The sequence below is a fragment of the Triticum urartu genome, chromosome 6 (assembly GCF_003073215.2).
Source record: "Triticum urartu cultivar G1812 chromosome 6, Tu2.1, whole genome shotgun sequence".
Lineage (NCBI taxonomy): Eukaryota > Viridiplantae > Streptophyta > Magnoliopsida > Poales > Poaceae > Triticum > Triticum urartu.
This window is the reverse complement of record NC_053027.1, coordinates 548,587,528-548,606,854: the sequence shown is the minus strand read 5'-3', so window position 1 is coordinate 548,606,854 and position 19,327 is coordinate 548,587,528. Positions and strand designations below refer to the sequence as shown.

At 49.1% G+C, this 19,327-nt stretch overlaps 1 protein-coding gene across 1 annotated transcript; it reads left to right on the top strand.

Annotated features, from left to right (window-relative positions):
• Nucleotides 1-17,275: 17,275 nt before the first annotated feature.
• LOC125515187 (7-deoxyloganetin glucosyltransferase-like) lies at nt 17,276-19,134 on the top strand. The gene has a single exon (XM_048680626.1). It carries the CDS (start codon nt 17,468-17,470, stop codon nt 18,944-18,946), a length of 1,479 nt encoding a protein of 492 aa, XP_048536583.1. The 5' UTR covers nt 17,276-17,467; the 3' UTR covers nt 18,947-19,134.
• The last annotated feature ends 193 nt before the right edge of the window (nt 19,135-19,327 follow it).

Below are 19,327 nucleotides of genomic sequence, written 5' to 3'. Positions count from 1 at the left end.
CTATGGAGTCATCTAGCAACGAGGGAGGAGTGGATCTACATACCCTTGTAGATCGCGCGCGGAAGCATTCAAGAGAACGGGGTTGATGGAGTCGTACTCGTCGTTATCCAAATCACCGATGATCCTAGCGCCGAACGGACGGCACCTCCGCGTTCAACACACGTACGGAGCAGCGACGTCTCCTCCTTCTTGATCCAGCAAGGGGGAGGAGAGGTTGATGGAGATCCAGCAGCACGACGGCGTGGTGGTGGAAGTAGCGGGATTCCAACAGGGCTTCGCCAAGCGCTGCGGGAGGAGGGAGATGTGTCATGGGAGGGAGAGGGAGGCGCCAGGGCTTAGGTTGGGCTGCCCTCCCTTCCCCCCACTATATATAGGGCCAAGGGAGAGGGGGGAGGCGCAGCCTTGGCCCTTCCTCCAAGGAAGGGTGCGGCCAGGGAGGAGTCCCTCCTCCCCAAGGCACCTCGGAGGTGCCTTCCCCCTTTAGGACTCTTCCTTTTCCTCTTCTCTTGGCGCATGGGCCTCTTGGGGCTGGTGCCCTTGGCCCATATAGGCCAAGGCGCACCCCCTACAGCCCATGTGGCCCCCCGGGGCAGGTGGCCCCACCCGGTGGACCCCCGGGACCCTTCCGGTGGTCCCGGTACAATGCCGGTGACCCCGAAACTTGTCCCGATGGCCGAAATAGCACTTCCTATATATAATTCTTTACCTCCGAACCATTCCGGAACTCCTCATGACGTCCGGGATCTCATCCGGGACTCCGAACAACTTTCGGGTTACCGCATACTAATATCTCTATAACCCTAGCGTCACCGAACCTTAAGTGTGTAGACCCTACGGGTTCGGGAGACATGCAGACATGACCGAGATGACTCTCCGATCAATAACCAACAGCGGGATCTGGATACCCATGTTGGCTCCCACATGTTCCACAATGATCTCATCGGATGAACCACGATGTCAAGGACTTAATCAATCCCGTATACAATTCCCTTTGTCTATTGGTACGATACTTGCCCGAGATTCGATCGTCGGTATCCCGATACCTTGTTCAATCTCGTTACCGGCAAGTCTCTTTACTCGTTTCGTAACACATCATCCCGTGATCAACTCCTTGATCACATTGTGCACATTATGATGATGTCCTACCGAGTGGGCCCAGAGATACCTCTCCATTTACACGGAGTGACAAATCCCAGTCTCGATTCGTGCCAACCCAACAGACACTTTCGGAGATACCTGTAGTGTACCTTTATAGCCACCCAGTTACGTTGTGACGTTTGGCACACCCAAAGCACTCCTACGGTATCCGGGAGTTGCACAATCTCATGGTCTAAGGAAATGATACTTGACATTAGAAAAGCTTTAGCATACGAACCACACGATCTTGTGCTATGCTTAGGATTGGGTCTTGTCCATCACATCATTCTCCTAATGATGTGATCCCGTTATCAATGACATCCAATGTCCATGGTCAGGAAACCGTAACCATCTATTGATCAACGAGCTAGTCAACTAGAGGCTTACTAGGGACATGGTGTTGTCTATGTATCCACACATGTATCTGAGTTTCCTATCAATACAATTCTAGCATGGATAATAAAAGATTATCATGAACAAGGAAATATAACAATAACCAATTTATTATTGCCTCTAGGGCATATTTCCAACAGTCTCCCACTTGCACTAGAGTCAATAATCTAGTTCACATCGTCATGTGATTAACACTCACAGGTCACATCGCCATGTGACCAACATCCAAAGAGTTTACTAGTGTCACTAAACTAGTTCCCATCATCATGTGATTAAGACTCAATGATTTCTGGGTTTGATCATGTTTTGCTTGTGAGAGAGGTTTTAGTCAACGGGTCTGCAACATTCAGATCCGTATGTACTTCGCAAATTTCTTATGTCATCTTGTAGATGCAACTACTATGCTACATTTGGAGCTATTCCAAATAACTGTTCTACTATACGAATCCAGTTTACTACTCAGAATAATCTGGATTAGTGTCAAAGTTTGCATCGGCGTAACCCTTTACGACGAACTCTTTTACCACCTCCATAATCGAGAAAATTCCTTATTCCTCTAAGGATAATTTAGACCGCTATCTGGTGATCTACTCCTAGATTACCTTTGTACCCTCTTGTCAGATATGTGGCAAGGCACACATCAGGTACGGTACACAGCATAGCATACTGTAGGGCCTATGTCTTAAGCATAGGGGACGACCTTCGTCCTTTCTCTCTATTCTGCCGTGGTCGAGCGTTAAGTCTTAACTTCATACCTTACAACTCAGGCAAGAACTCCTTCTTTGAATGATCCATCTTGAACACCTTCAAGATCATGTCAAGGTATGTGCTCATTTGAAAGTACCATTAAGCGTTTTGATCTATCCTTATAGATCTTGATGCTCAATGCTCAAGTAGCTTAATCCAGGCTTTCCATTGAAAAACACTTTCCAAATAACCCTATATGCTTTCCAGAAATTCTACATCATTTCCGATCCTTAATATGTCAACAACATATACTCATCAGAAATTCTATAGTGCTCCCACTCACTTCTTTGGAAATACAAGTTTCTCATAAACTTTGTGTACACCCAAAATCTTTGATCATCATCAAAGCATACATTCCAACTCCGAGATGCTTACTCCAGTCCTTAGAAGGATTGCTGGAGCTTTGCATACTTATTAGCATCTTTCACGATTGACAAAACCTTCCGGGTGTATCACATACAACCTTTCCTCAAGAAAATCGTCGAGGAAACAATGTTTTGACATCCTATCTGCAAGATTTCATAAATAATGCAGTAATCACTAATATAATTCCAACAGACTCTTAGCATCGCTACGAGTGAGAAAGTCTCACCGTAGTCAACTCCTTGAACTTGTCGGAAACTTCTTAACGACAAGTCGAGCTTTCTTAATGGTGACATTTACCATCATTGTCCGTCTTCCTTTTAAAATCCATCTGCACTCAACAGCCTTACGACCATCGAGTTGTTCTGCCAAAGTCTATACTTTGTTTTCATATATGGATCCTCTCTCGGATTTTATGGCCTCGAGCCATTTATCGGAATCCGGGCCCACCATTGCTTCTCCATAGCTCGTAGGTTCATTGTCGTCTAGCAACATGACTTCCAAGACAGGATTACGTACCACTCTGAAGTAGTACGCATCCTTGTCATCCCACGAGGCTTGTTAGTGACTTGATCTGAAGTTTCATGATCACTATCATAAGCTTCCACTTCAATTGGTGTAGACGCCACAGGAACAACTCCCTGTGCCCTGCCACACACTAGTTGAAGAGACGGTTCAATAACCTCATCAAGTCTCCACCATCCTCCCACTCAATTCTTTCGAGAGAAACTTTTCCTCGAGAAAGGACCCGATTCTAGAAACAATCCTTTATTGCTTTCGGATCTGAGACAGGAGGTATACCCAACTGTTTTGGGTGTCCTATGAAGATGTATTTATCCGCTTTGGGTTCGAGCTTATCAGCCTGAAACTTTTTCACATAAGCGTCACAGCCCCAAACTTTTAAGAAATGACAGCTTAGGTTTCTCTAAACCATAGTTCATACGGTGTCATATCATCAGAATTACGTGGTGCCCTATTTAAAGTGAATGTGGTTGTCTCTAATGCCTAACCCATAAACTATCGTGGTAATTCGATAAGAAACATCATGGTATGCATCATATCCAATAGGGTGCAGTTATGATGTTCGGACACACCATCACACTATGGTGTTCCAGGCTGTATTAGTTGTGAAACAATTTCCACAATGTCTTAATTCTGTGCCAAACTCGTAATTCAGATATTCATCTCTATGATCATATCATAGATCTTTTATCCTCTTGTCACGACGATCTTTCAACTTCACACTGAAATTACTTGAACCATTCAATAATTCAGACTCGTGATTCATCAAGTAAATATACTCAACATCTACTCAAATCATCTGTGAAGAACATAATGATATCCACTACATGCCTCAGCACTCATTGGACTGCACACATCAAAATGTATTACTTCCAGCAAGTTGCTTTCTAGTTCCATTTAACTAAAAACGAGGCTTTCAGTCATCTTGCCCATGTGGTATGATTTGCATGTCTCAAGTGATTCAAAATCAAGTGAGTCCAAACGGTCCATTTGCATGGAGTTTCTTCATGCATATACACCAATAGACATGGTTCGCATGTCTAAAACTTTTCAAAAATGAGCGAGTCCAAAGATCCATCAACATGGAGCCTCTTCATGCGTTTTATACCGATATGACTTAAGTGGCAGTGCCACAAGTAGGTCGTACTATCATTACTATCTTATATCTTTTGGCATGAACATGTGTATCACTATGATCAAGATTCAATGAACCATTCATTTTAGGTGCAAGACCATTGAAGATGTTATTCAAATAAACAGAGTAACCATTATTCTCCTTAAATGAATAACCGTATTGCGATAGACATAATCCAATCATGTCTATGCTCAACGCAAACACCAATCCCGATGGTAGAGGGAGCGTACGATATTTGATCAACCTTGGAAATACTTCCAACACATATCGTCATCTCACCTTTAGCCAGTCTCCGTTTTATTCCGTAGCCTTTTGTTTCGAGTTACTAACACTTAGCAACCGAACCGGTATCTAATACCCTGGTGCTACTAGGAGTACTAGTAAAGTACACATCAACACAATGTATATCCAATATACTTCTATCGACCGTGCCAGCCTTCTCATCTACCAAGTATCTAGGGTAATTCTGCTTCAGTGGCTGTTCCCCTTATTACAGAAGCACTCAGTCTCGGGTTTGGGTTCAACCTTGGGTTTCTTCACTAGAGCAGCAGCTGATTTGCCGTTTCATGAAGCATCCCTTTTGCCCTTGCCCTTCTTGAAACTAGTGGTTTCACCAACCATCAACAATTGATGCTCCTTCTTGATCTCTACTTTTGTGGTGTCAAACATCGCGAATATCTCAAGGATCATCATATATGTCCCTGATATATTATAGTTCATCACGAAGCTCAAGCAGCTTGGTGGTAATGACTTCATAGAACCATCACTGTCTCATCTGGAAGATTAACTCCCACTCGATTCAAGCGATTGTAGTACTCAGACAATCTGAGCACATGCTCAACGATTGAGCTTTTCTCCCTTAGTTTGCAGGCTTAAGAAACTTGTCAGAGGTCTCATACCTCTTGACGTGGGCATTAGTCTGAAATCCCAATTTCAGTCTTTGGAACATCTCATATGTTCTGTGACGTTTCAAAACTGTCTTTGGTGCCACAATTTTAAACCGTTAGCATCACACACTGAACTATCACGTAGTTATCAAAACGTGTATGTTAGATGTTCGCAACATCCACAGACAACGTTCGAGGTTCAGCACACTGAGCGGTGCATTAAGGACATAAGCCTTCTATGAAGCAATGAGGACAATCCTCAGTTTACGGACCTAGTCCGCATAATTGCTACTATCAACTTTCAACTAAATTTTCTCTAGGAACATAACTAAACAGTAGAACTAAAGCGCGAGCTACGACATAATTTGCAAAATCCTTTTGACTATGTTCAGGATAAACAAGTTCATCTTATGAACTCCCACTCAGATAGACATCCCTCTAGTCATCTAAGTGATTACATGATCCGAGTCAACTAGGCCGTGTCCGATCATCACGTGAGACGGACTAGTCAACATCGGTGAACATCTTCATGTTGATCGTATCTTCTATACGACTCATGCTCGACCTTTCGGTCTTCTGTGTTCCGAGGCCATGTCTGTACATGCTAGGCTCGTCAAGTCAACCTAAGTGTTTGCATGTGTAAATCTGTCTTACACCCGTTGTATGTGAACGTTGGAATCTATCACACCCGATCATCACGTGGTGCTTAGAAACGAACGAACTGTCGCAATGGTGCACAGTTAGGGGGGACACTTTCTTGAAATTTTAGTGAGGGATCATCTTATTTACTACCGTAGTTCTAAGTAAACAAGATGTATAAACATGATAAACATCACATGCAATCAAATAATAGTGGCATGATATGGCCAATATCATATAGCTCCTTTGATCTCCATCTTGGGGCTCCATGATCATCTTGTCACCGGCATGACACCATGATCTCCATCATCATGATCTCTATCATCGTGTCTTCATGAAGTTGTCTCGTCAACTATTACTTCTACTACTATAGCTAACGGTTAGCAATAAAGTAAAGTAATTACATGACGTTTATGTTGACACGCAGGTCATAAATAAATTAAGACAACTCCTATGGCTCCTGCCGGTTGTCATACTCATCGACATGCAAGTCGTGATTCCTATTACAAGAACATGATCAATCTCATACATCACATATATCATTCATCACATCCTTTGGCCATATCACATCACATAGCATACCCTGCAAAAACAAGTTAGACGTCCTCTAATTGTTGTTTGCATGTTTTACGTGGCTGCTATGGGTTTCTAGCAAGAACGTTTCTTACCTACGCAAAACCACAACGTGATATGTCAATTGCTATTTACCCTTCATAAGGACCCTTTTCATCGAATTCGATCCGACTAAAGTGGGAGAGACAGACACCCGCCAGCCACCTTATGCAACTAGTGCATGTCAGTCGGTGGAACCGGTCTCACGTAAGCGTACGTGTAAGGTTGGTCCGGGCCGCTTCATCCCACGATGCTGCCGAATCAAGATAAGACTAGTAACGGCAAGCATATTGAACAAAATCAACGCCCACAACTACTTTGTGTTCTACTCGTGCATAGAATCTACGCAATAGACCTAGCTCATGATGCCACTGTTGTAGAACGTAGCAGAAATTCAAAAAAATTCCTACGTATCACCAAGATCTATCTATGGAGAAACCAGCAACGAGGGGAAGGAGAGTGCATCTACATACCCTTGTAGATCGCTAAGCGGAAGCGTTCAAGTGAACGGGGTTGATGAAGTCGTACTCGTCGTGATTCAAATCACCGATGATCAAGTGCCGAACGGACGACACCTCCGCGTTCAACACACGTACGGCCCGGTGACGTCTCCCATGCCTTGATCCAGCAAGGAGAGAGGGAGAGGTTGATGGAGATCCAGCAGCACGACGGCGTGGTGGAAGTAGCGGGATTCCAACAGGGCTTCGCTAAGCGCTGCGGGAGGAGGGAGATGTGTCACGGGAGGGAGAGGGAGGCGCCAAGAGCAAGGGTGCGGCTGCCCTCCCTCCCCCCTCTTTATATAGGGGCCTTGGGGGGGCGGCCCTAGGAGATGGATCTCCAAGGGGGCGGCGGCCAAGGGGTGGCTTCCCCCAAGCCAAGTGGGGGGCGCCCCCACCCCTAGGGTTTCCCAACCCTAGGCGCAGGGGAGGCCCAAGGGGGGGGGCACCAGCCCACTAGGGGCTGGTTCCCCTCCCAATTCAGCCCATGGGGCCTGTCGGTGTCAAACCGGCGGATCTCGGGTAGGGGGTCCCGAACTGTGCGTCAAGGCCGGATGGTAACAGGAGACAAGGGACACGATGTTTTTACCCAGGTTCGGGCCCTCTCGATGGAGGTAATACCCTACTCCTGCTTGATTAATATTGATGATATGGGTAGTACAAGAGTAGATCTACCACGAGATCAAGGAGGCTAAACCCTAGAAGCTAGCCTATGGTATGATTGTTGTGTATGGAGTTGATCTGCCTACGGACTACAACCCTCCGGTTTATATAGACACCGGATAGGGTTAGGGTTACAGAGTCGGTTACAATGGTAGGAGATCTTGAATATCCGCATCGCCAAGCTTGCCTTCCACGCCAAGGAAAGTCCCATCCGGACACGGGACGAAGTCTTCAATCTTGTATCTTCATAGTCCAGGAGTCCGGCTGAAGGTATAGTACGGCTACCCGAACACCCCCTAATCCAGGACTCCCTCAGGGCCCTCCGGGATAGGTGGGCCCCACCCGGTGGACCCCGGGACCCTTCCGGTGGTCCCGGTACAATACCGGGACCCCCGAAACTTTCCCGATGGCCGAAACTGGACTTCCTATATATAAATCTTTACCTCCGGACCATTCCGGAACTCCTCGTGACGTCCGGGATCTCATCCGGGACTCCGAACAACTTTCGGGTTACTACTAATATCTCTACAACCCTAGCGTCACCGAACCTTAAGTGTGTAGACCCTACGGGTTCGGGAGACATGCAGACATGACCGAGACGCCTCTCCGGTCAATAACCAACAGCGGGATCTGGATACCCATGTTGGCTCCCACATGCTCCACGATGATCTCATCGGATGAACCACGATGTCGAGGATTCAATCAATCCGTATACAATTCCCTTTGTCAATCGGTACGTTACTTGCCCGAGACTCGATTGTCGGTATCCCAATACCTCGTTCAATCTCGTTACCGGGAAGTCACTTTACTCGTACCGTAATGCATGATCCCGTGATCAACCACTTGGTCACATTGAGCTCATTATGATGATGCATTACCGAGTGGGCCCAGAGATACCTCTCCGTCATACGGAGTGACAAATCCCAGTCTTGATTCGTGCCAACCCAACAGATACTTTCGGAGATACCTGTAGTGTACCTTTATAGTCACCCAGTTACGTTGTGACGTTTGGCACACCCAAAGCACTCCTACGGTATCTGGGAGTTGCACAATCTCATGGTCTAAGGAAATGATACTTGACATTTGGAAAAGCTACAGCAAACGAACTACACGATCTTTGAGCTATGCTTAGGATTGGGTCTTGTCCATCACATCATTCTCCTAATGATGTGATCCCGTTATCAATGACATCCAATGTCCATAGTCAGGAAACCATGACTATCTTTTGATCAACGAGCTAGTCAACTAGAGGCTCACTAGGGACGTGTTGTGGTCTATGTATTCACACATGTATTACGATTTCTGGATAACACAATTATAGCATGAACAATAGACAATTATCATGAACAAAGAAATCCCGACTGTGCTCCTTGAGCCCCATGCCCACCAGCAATGGGGTCAGGATGTAACCTTAGATACCCATCGGAGTACGCCTTCTTCCTCTGCGCGGTCTTCTTGCCGTAGTACTTGGGCTCGCCAGGCTTGCCGTAGTACCCATCCGACCGCTTTCTGTTTTTCTGGAGGAAAAATGGAAACGAAGAGTAAATATGAAAACGGAAACGGAAATTTGCAAAAAGGAAGTGGAAATAGAATTTTTTATGCGAAAACGGAAACAAAAACGGAATGGTGTTTTTCGGTGGAACATGCATGGAAAGTGAACTTTCCGTTTTCGTGAATATGGAACTTCTGTTTTTACTATAGACCTATAGCTGCTTTGTAGCCCAACCACCAAAGAGAACACAATGACACAATTAGTAGATTGGATCTGAGGCCCAACTTCTACTACCACACATATACTCAGCTTCACCCTATACGCAATTGTCCGGTACTACTACAATACTACGCTAAGTTGCCAACATAATGATATTATTTTGTAGCCATGTTGAGAACTCATAAAATTTGTTTGTTCTTGTGTGTATTTCTCTATGATTCAAGGGGGTTTTAAGTTCCGATCAATTCCTATTTTTGTTTCCGTATCTGCTTTGTATTCGCGCTGTGTCCGTTTCCGATAGTATTTGTTTCCGTATTCATTTCCGGAGTTTCTGTATTCGTTTCCGCTTCTGCAAAAAAATGTGAAAACAAATATGATAGCACTCAGTTTCGTCCGTTTCCGCTCCGTTTTCATCCCTAATCCCGGCCCAACCCACCCAAAGATACCCTCCGTGTCGGCCCGACGAGGTCGTTTCCCCCCTCCGGGAAACGGCGGCATCCACGCCCGTGAGGTCTACACAGCGGGATTGGGGGCCCTGGTGGGGGGTAGCAATGCCACCAGAGCATCGTACCGGGCCCTCATACATGAGGGGTGGTGTGGTGGCATGTCCGAAGAGGTGGCACGCGTCTCCGGGGTGTGCCCCCCCTCACGGACGGCGCCGCCGCCGACACCTGGAGGGGGGAAACGGACGCGTAAGGGCTACACAGAGGGGATCTTGCTGTGGGTCTGGCCCGGATGTTGCTCCAAAGTGTTCCTATGGGCTGATCTAACACAACCGGATGGATAGGTCCACTGCTCAAAGCCCGTCTGTGCAAAGTCAAAGGGCTAGATCCCATGGTCAAACGCTACAGGGTTAGGCGGGACGGGGGCCCTAGGGGGTAGCAATGCCACCGGAGCGTCGCACCGGGCCCTCATACATGCGGGGTGGTGTGGTGGAATGTCCGAAGAGGCGGCACGCGTCTCCGGGGTGTGCCCCCCTCACGGATGGCGCCGCTGCCGGCATCTGGAGGGGGAAACGGACGCGTCGGGTCTACATGGAGGGGATCTTGCTGTGGGTTTGGCCCGGATGTTGCTCCAAAGTGTTCTTATGGGCTGACCTAACACAACCGGGTGGATAGGTCCACTGGTCAAAGCCCGTCCGTGCAAAGTCAAAGGGCTAGATCTCGTGGTCAAACGCTACAGGGTTAGGCGGGCCGGGGACCCTGGGGGGTAGCAATGCCACCGGAGCGTCGCACCGGGCCCTCATACAATGCGGGGTGGTGTGGTGGCATGTCCGAAGAGGCGGCAAGCGTCTCCGGGGTGTGCCCCCCTCACTGACGGCGCCGCCGCCGGCACCTGGAGGGGGGAAACGGACGCGTCGGGTCTACACGAAGGGGATCTTGCTGTGGGTCTGGCCCGGATGTTGCTCCAAAGTGTTCCTATGGGCTGACCTAACACAACCGGGTGGAGAGGTCCACTGGTTAAAGCCCGTCCGTGCAAAGTCAAAGGGCTAGATCTCGTGGTCAAACACTATAGGGTTAGGCGGGACGGGGACCCTGGGGGGTAGCAATGCCACCGGAGCGTCACACCGGGCCCTCATGCAATGCGGGATGGTGTGGTGGCATGTCCGAAGAGGCGGCACGCGTCTCTGGGGTGTGCCCCCCTCACTGATGGAGCCGCCGCCGGCACTTGGAGGAGGAAAATGGACGCGTAAGGGCTACACGGAGGGGATCTTGCTGTGGGTCTGGCCCGAATGTTGCTCCAAAGTGTTCCTATGGACTGATCTAACACACCCGGATGGATAGGTCCACTGCTCAAAGCCCGTCCGTGCAAAGTCAAAGGGCTAAATCCCGTGGTCAAACGCTACAGGGTTAGGCGGGACGGGGGCCCTGGGGGGTGGCAATGCCACCGGAGCGTCGCACCGAGCTCTCATACATGCGGGATGGTGTGGTGGCATGTCCGAAGAGGCAGCATGAGTCTCCGGGTGTGCCCCCCCCCCCTCACGGACGGCGATGACACCGTAGTAGACGTTCTGCGGTAACGATGCGGCACTGCCTTGCGTGGAGGGGGGCACACCGCGGAGCCCCAAGACGGGCGTCTACGCATGCCTGAACACTTTCACATATGCATCGGGACCCATGCGATGTTTCGGTGACATAGCTACACCCCGAATCCCCCCACTAACCAGAATTACCTCCGTGTCGACCGTTTCCCCCTCCGTGACACGGCGATAGCGACGTTCGTAACGGGAGGCAATCGATATACCATCGGGGTATGTTTTTTAGATAAGGCATAATTATCTTATGTAAAAACAAAAACTAAAAATAAAGTAAAAATAAAAAATAAAATTAAATAAAGTCGGCATAGCTATGCGCACACTGCAGTCCCACGAATCGTTGCCGTGGCATGGCACACGGATCGATGACGTGGCAGAGGGGCATGGGCCAGGCCTATGCCGTAGGCATATCTCTGCCACACAACGCCCCCTCGCTCGGATCGATGACGTGTCGACGACGCGAATCGGTGATGTCAGCAACACTATGCCGACGGCCACCGTTACCTCCCGTCGGCGTAGGTTCAACACCGTCAAACGGTCACCGCTGACCGGGTAGGTGGGCCTGGGCTATGCCGACGGCCTGTGCTATGCCGACGGGCCCCGTAGGCGTATCTCGAACGGTGTCGACGGCCTCATCTATGCCGACGGCCCCGTCGGCATAGATGGACGTATGCCAACGGCTTTTCTACGCCTACGGCCTGTCCTAGGCCGTCGGGATAGGTCTATCTATGCCGACGGGGGCCGTCGGCATAGATGAGGCCCTCGGCCTAAGCTGATTTTCTGGTAGTGATTCATAGTAATCTCATCCTCTGTTCTGTTACAAATGGGTGAAATGGCAACTGAATATCATGACCGACCCCTCTTTCATTTCAGCGTCGCAAATGCCGTGGCCCAATCCAGCTCTAGCATTGACCTAAACATGAGCAATTGAGTCATCCACTATAGCAGACCCCCCCCCCCCCCCCCCCCCCCCCCCCCCCCCCCCCCCCAACTCGCCTGCCACTACCGTCAAGTGTCAAGTCTAAGGGGAAAGCATCAATTTGGTGTGGCCTCCCATGTTATGCCTAAGAATGGTGCGAAGTGCCAGTTTTGCTAAAAGGTGCTGCTAGCATGACATGGCACACAACCGTATCGGGTAATTTTTTTTTCTCATGATTGTAACGTACATGCAACGATAATATAAGATTTAAGTTTATTTAAGGATATCATATAATTAGATTGACTAGAAACTAAACATATTGCTGCCGTGGGAAGTTGATCTTTTCCATAATTACCTGATCTATGAGACTGAGAAAAAGACACCACTTAAACCTGTTGGATTATGACGTCTTAGTTGTACTACTAATAAATCAAAACTCACTGAAGCTACATTATATTTCTGCTGTCTTGCATACCATGCAAACTGATAGGCGAATGCTCAATACTTGTGACTTAACATTTACACATCCATATGACATGCCAACGCTTGTGCCCAGTAAAGTGTCTGTTCTTGAACTACATTCCTTGGTTACAGAACTTCAGCTTAACATGTTAGTGTAGTTTTGCTCATTTTTTGGACTAACATTTGAACCAAACTGCACGCCCGCTTTTTCATCATAGTAACCTTTTGTTTTGTAGGTCTCAAAGGTAGATGTTTCAATTACGTCTAACAGCAGTGGCTTCTCATTGGATTGAATTGCAGGGCATAATCTGCATACAGGGGCTTATTCTGTAATGCATGGATGGCTGTTGCACTGCACCTATATTTGGCTAGTTCACTTAGACCGGCTTTTCTTCTGTTCTTTTATGGCATATATATCAAGCAATGAAGCAATGCTCCCCTTTGCCTGGGCAGGTGTGCAAACCGTGCGTTATATATAAGCCTGCATGTACAGATGTATTTTTTTTTTCTTCTGAGAATCATGAGCCAAGCTTCTTCCGACGTCGGACGCAAAAGTGGCGATGTTTTAGCCCTCAGTGTAGGCTGTAGCTACAGTATTACTACCTCTATACCATAATACAAGACGTTTTTGCAGTTCAAACTTCATTTGCTTGTCCTAGCTCCTTTTAGTTCTGCTACTGTTGCTTACGACTGGTTTTGAGGAGCAGTTCCGCATCATTTTCCAGCTGATATAATTCGCTTACATGTTATATTTAGGCGCCGTTCGGTTTCTCTCCACTCCGCTCAACTCTGCGGAGCTGCGGAGCTCGGTTTGAGCTGCTCCACAAAAAGCTGCAGCAGCTTGTTCCGCTCCGGGAGCTGAGTCGCGGGAGTGGAGAGAAATCGAACAGGCCCTTAACCTTGTTGGTAGTACAGAAACCACAGCGTCTTTCCATATTAATTGTACGTGTAACGTATCCCTCCAGAAAAAAATGTATACGGGTAACATCGTTTAAGTAACTAGCACTCTAGCGGGAAAGGTAAGGAACGACCAACGCAGTACTGCAAAATAATTCAGAAGTTAGGCTACGGTTTTCAACTTTTATGTGACCTAATAAAAGTGAAAAGATATATCTTACTGATATCTGTGCATATATATTCCCTAAAAACAGTTCTCATGAAGCAAATGACCAAGCGTCGACCGCATTTTAGTTGGCTTCGTCGATACTGCATGCTGTTCCTTCGAATGGGAAATAAGTCGGGTTTCTAGGTCCTTGATTTGACTAGCGAAACATAAGTTGTACGCCATAAAAATCACATCCCTAGCTAGATTCTTCTTTGAATGAACTTTCTAAATACATTTTCTTTCGACATACTATACATGTTGAGCTAGTTCAATCGATGACCTAAATTCCTATGCCCAACTCCCAACTTACATTCCCATCCAAAGGAGTAGTAAACAAGTCACAGACAAGGAATACCTCGACACCGTGGTGCACGGCGTGCAGAGCATGTGTAATGGCATGTGCTTGCGCGACTTCCCCAACTTCATATGTACGATAGACCGCGAGGACGTGCTGCTAAACTTCATCATGTACATGGCTGAATGGTTATCAATCCCAACCGAAGTGTTGCTCAACACCTTAGATGAACTCGAGGGGCCAATCCTGGATGATATACACAGTTGGCCCGCTCCATCGCTACGCTAGCCTCGTAGTACCTTCCTCGACGGCCTTGGGTGCAACCTTTGGAGGGAGCAGGACGGCCTCCTGGAGTGGAGGCAGTTCCGTCGTATACGTCAACTACGGCAACATCACTATCATGACGAACGCGGAGCTTCTCGAGTTCATGTGGGGGCTTGCCAACAGCAACCACCCGTTCATATGGAATATCCGTCCGGACCTTGTTAAGGGCGACCTAGCCGTGCTACAGCCCGAATTCCTTTCGGCCAAGCGGTCGCTCTATGCTGACAACATGTTGCTCGCAAGAGAAGGCGATTGCGCACGAGGCGGTGGGGTTTTTCTTGACGCACCCCGCTGGAAGTGGAACTCGGCTCGGAGAGTGTCTGCGTGGGCGTGCCAATGCCGAGCTGACCGTTCTTCGTGGAGCAACAACCCAACTGCTGGAACAAGTGCACCGATTGGGGGAATAGGATGGAGATCGGCGACCAGATGAAAGGGGTAGAGCTCACAGCCATGATACGGGAGGTGATGGAGAGGAAGAGAGGGCGGGAGACGAGGAAGTGTGCGACGGAATGGAAGTAAAAGGGCCGTGCGGGCGACACTGCCAAGCAGACCCGTGGAGGTTAGTTTGGACACGTTGATTCATGATGTACTCTTGGAAAGATTCAACTCCCACGGTGATTGAAATGAAGACAACCAAGAGCCCGAGAGTACATGTGGCCTGCAAATAGGAGTAGACTGTAGATACGTACAAGTGATCTTGTATTCCTCATGATGTAGATCTCCTCCTGTAAAGAATGACAAATTTAGAAATGGCTTTAATCTTTGCTAAAAATGATTTTGATCTATCTCACAAACACGTACGCATGCAATCCAGCAACAAAAATATAATGTGAATTTTCTTTTCTTTCATAAGAAGAAGAGCAAGGCCACCGATCTCTCCATATTCGGCTTTGTCGTTGGGACTGCCAACATCTCCATCATCTATGCCAAAAGCCTATTTGTCAGGGATCAATCCATCAAAACAATAGCATAACAGGGCAACACATTTAACAAGCGATCACCACTCATACGTCGATGTTGCTGAATTAGTCAAGAGGTCAGCCCCAAAGTTATCACCGCCTCGAGCAAACACCTTTAGAAAGGGAAGAACGCAAGTGCATCGACTGACGTTGCCTGAGCTGCACAAAGAGATGTTAATCTAGGATTTTCAGCCCCAGGAATATAAATTAGTCATCACTAATCTCGCAGTGGGCAGTAGTATCATGCTCCCTTCGTCCCAAAATGATTACAGTTCTAGGTTTGTCCAAAATCAAACCTGCTTAAGTTTGACCAACTCTAGGAGTGCCCTAAGTTCTGGGCGTCTCTGCATGGCCATGGAGGCGCCATAGAAGTAAATCAATCGGGTGGGATCTCATGATTCTGCGCTGGACGTTGCCACAACTTAACACCAAACTCCGTCAAAGTCTACTCTCCATATGCTCTCAGTGGATGCCATATATGTATTGACCAATTAGCAACGCAAGTTGCACCATGGGACAACTCAAGGTACTTAAATAAAAAGAGTGAAATGCATATATGGAGTTGGCTGCATGTTAGCACATGAATCAGTTAGTGTTCTAGTGGTTGGCAAGCTGATTGCTAACTCCAAAGTTTGTGGGTTTGACCGTTTGAGTCCCATGCAATACGTATTTTTTTCCTTTATATCTTAAAAAAAAACATCAGTACAGACACAAGCGCTCATATACACGCGCATACACTCATCCCTATGAACGCACGCACACTCTACCCCTATGAGCACCTCTGAAAGACTGAGCCGGCATATCATCTTGAAATTTACGAAGTCACCGTACGCACCTCGACGTCTCCTACCACTAAATGCGCATCGCCGGAAATTCTGAAATAAATTCAGAAATAAATGCGAGCACCAGGATTTAAACTCTTGTGGGCTGGAGATACCACATTCCCTCTAACCACCCATCCACAGGTCGAGGGAAACCTGGTCAGTTTGCAAACAGATCCATGCAAAAAAAAAGTTAGTTCGCTCGTGGTCCAAGGAACACTGACATGGCAGCCACGCTGTGTTTTGATTTTCGGCCGAAAAAAGTGGATTTCGGCCGAATTTCGGCCATCTCAGCCTAGGGCGAAAAGTATATTTAGGCCGAAATTGCTCAAATTTGGCAAAATTTGGTCAAATTTAAGTCAAATTGCAGTCAAAATTTGGTCAAATTTCAGCCGAAATTTTTGAAAATGGCCGAAATTCGGCCATCTCGGCCTAGGGCGAAAAAAACCTCAAACCGAAAATCAAAACACAGCAGCCACGTAGCCGATCACCCCTCCTCCCCCTGAGAATCGATTTTAGCCTTATTAGATCAAATTAGCGAGTTTATGACCTAAATCGATCAATTCATGAATTGTTGGCCTAAAGCGTGTAATCAATTCAAGTTAATGGACTAATAACACATTTCAGTTCTTAATATCCCCAAAATCCAGCTGTTTCCAAGGGTCTGAATCCTTGGCGAATCCTAACCCCAGGCCGTGAGCTAAGAGCTTTGCGCGCACCATGTGGCCTTGCAGTGGGAGCCGATTACTGTACTTGCAAGTTGCCCGGGCTCAACGGCTTGGGCCAGACCAAGACAGCACGGCGCACCGGCAAAATCCCATCGCCGCGCATCCGGCGGATCCGATTCCGATCGAGAGCATCGAATCATGTGGCGACCAGCATAAATAACCGGCCATGCGCTCCGTGAGCCGCCATATAAAACAATCAACAGGCCATGCACTCCGTGCCCCGAAGATCAGGAAGCCCAACACCCAATCAAGATTTTGTTTTCTCAAGAAACAAGCTGCGTCAACTTTGCCTGCCGGCCTGCCTCTCATGGCGACGCACATGGAGGCCCCACATCACAAGCGATGCAAGAACTTGTTAAGTACTAGGAGTATATCCAACGGGCTGAGCTTAACTCCTCCTATAAGTATGCGTTCAACTCTACTGTTCACATCACTGCCACGGAGTAGTTGGCAGCAAGCCGATTGGCAGATCACTTTGCTCTTGCTGGTGTGCCACTGATCGATCGAGTGATCATGGTGGCCATGGCGTCCAGCGATCCGGCGCAGAAGCCGCACGCGGTGTGCGTCCCGTACCCGGCGCAGGGCCACATCACGCCCATGCTCAAGGTGGCCAAGCTGCTGCACGCCCGGGGCTTCCACGTCACCTTCGTCCTCACCGAGTTCAACTACGCGCGCCTCCTCCGATCGCGCGGCCAGGCCGTGTTTGATGCCTGCCCCGGCTTCGACTTCACCGCCATCCCTGATGGCCTCCCGCCGTCCGACCCCGACGCCACCCAGGACATCCCCGCGCTCTGCCGCTCCACCATGACCACCTGCCTTCCCCACCTCAACGCCATCCTGGCCCGCCTCAACGGCCCCGCCTCCGGCGTGCCGCCGGTGACGTGCGTCCTTTGTGATGGCGTCATGTCCTTCGCCTACGACGCCGCCAGGGAGATCGGCGTGCCGTGCGCCGGGCTCTGGACGGCCAGCGCATGCGGCTTCATGGCGTACAACCACTACAAGCAACTTGTCGAGGACGGGCTCGTGCCGCTCAAGGACGAGGCACAGCTCACGGACGGGTACCTGGACACGGTCGTCGACGGCGTGCCGGGCCTGTGCGACGGCTTCCAGCTGCGCGACTTCCCGAACTTCATCCGGACGACGGACCGCGATGACATCCTGCTAAATTTCCTCATCCGTGAGTCCGGCCGCATGTCGCTTCCCGACGCCGTCATCATCAACTCCTTCGACGACCTCGAGAAGCCGGCGCTCGACGCCATGCGAGCCATCCTCCCGCCCGTCTACACCCTCGGCCCGCTCCTCCTCCACGTCCGCCGGCTCGTCCCCGCGGGCTCCCCTCTCGACGTCGGCGTCAGGTCCAACCTGTGGAAGGAGCAGGACGGCCTCATCGAGTGGCTCGACGCCCGGCCACCGCGCTCCGTCGTATACGTGAACTACGGCAGCATCACCGTGATGACGAACGAGCAGATGCTGGAGTTCGCGTGGGGGCTGGCCAACAGCGGCTACCCCTTCCTGTGGAACGTCCGGCCCGACCTCGTCAAGGGCGACGCGGCGGTGCTCCCGCCGGAGTTCCAGGCCGCCATCGAGGGCCGCGGCCTTCTCACGACATGGTGCCCCCAGGAGGTTGTGATCGAGCATGAGGCCGTGGGCGTGTTCCTCACGCACTCCGGGTGGAACTCGACGCTGGAGAGCCTCTGCGCCGGCGTGCCGATGCTGAGCTGGCCCTTCTTCGCCGAGCAGCAGACCAACTGCCGGTACAAGCGCACCGAGTGGGGCGTGGGGATGGAGATCGGCGGCGAGGTGCGGCGGGCGGAGGTGGCGGCGATGATACGGGAGGCCATGGAGGGCGAGAAGGGGGAGGAGATGCGCCACCGCGCCGCGGAGTGGAAGCAGAAGGCCGCGCTGGCGACCCTGCCAGGTGGCCCCTCAGAGACCAATCTGGACGGATTAATTCATGTGCTGCAAGGCAAGACGGGTCAAGCCGGAAAGTAAGAATTGGTGCGTGCAGAAATCGCACGTCCCTGATTTCAATCGTGTTCTGAATTTGCCTAGTAGTACGTACTACTATTTGATGATAGATGTGGAGAGCTGCTCTCAGTTTGTAGCGCACGCATTGTTCTGTTTTGTTTGTTACGTCAACATAAAATCACTCCATTTGTCAGAATATTTGCCCTGCACTATACCCTGCTGCACCGATTGGTTCCTCAAAACATCCGCATCATAAACTGGACGAATAGGCCGCCAGAAAGACAACACCAGCTCATGTGGATGTGAAAAAAGCGTGCCGGCTAGATTCTCCGCGCAAATTCAAAACTTAGATTCTCAATGTACATGAGTTTGGAGCTTGACTCGCCATATGATGAGGACTCGACC

Coding starts and splice junctions, on each gene's coding strand:
- LOC125515187 (XM_048680626.1), top strand. CDS start 17,468: ATGGTGGCCATGGCGTCCAGCGATCCGGCGCAGAAGCCGCACGCGGTG.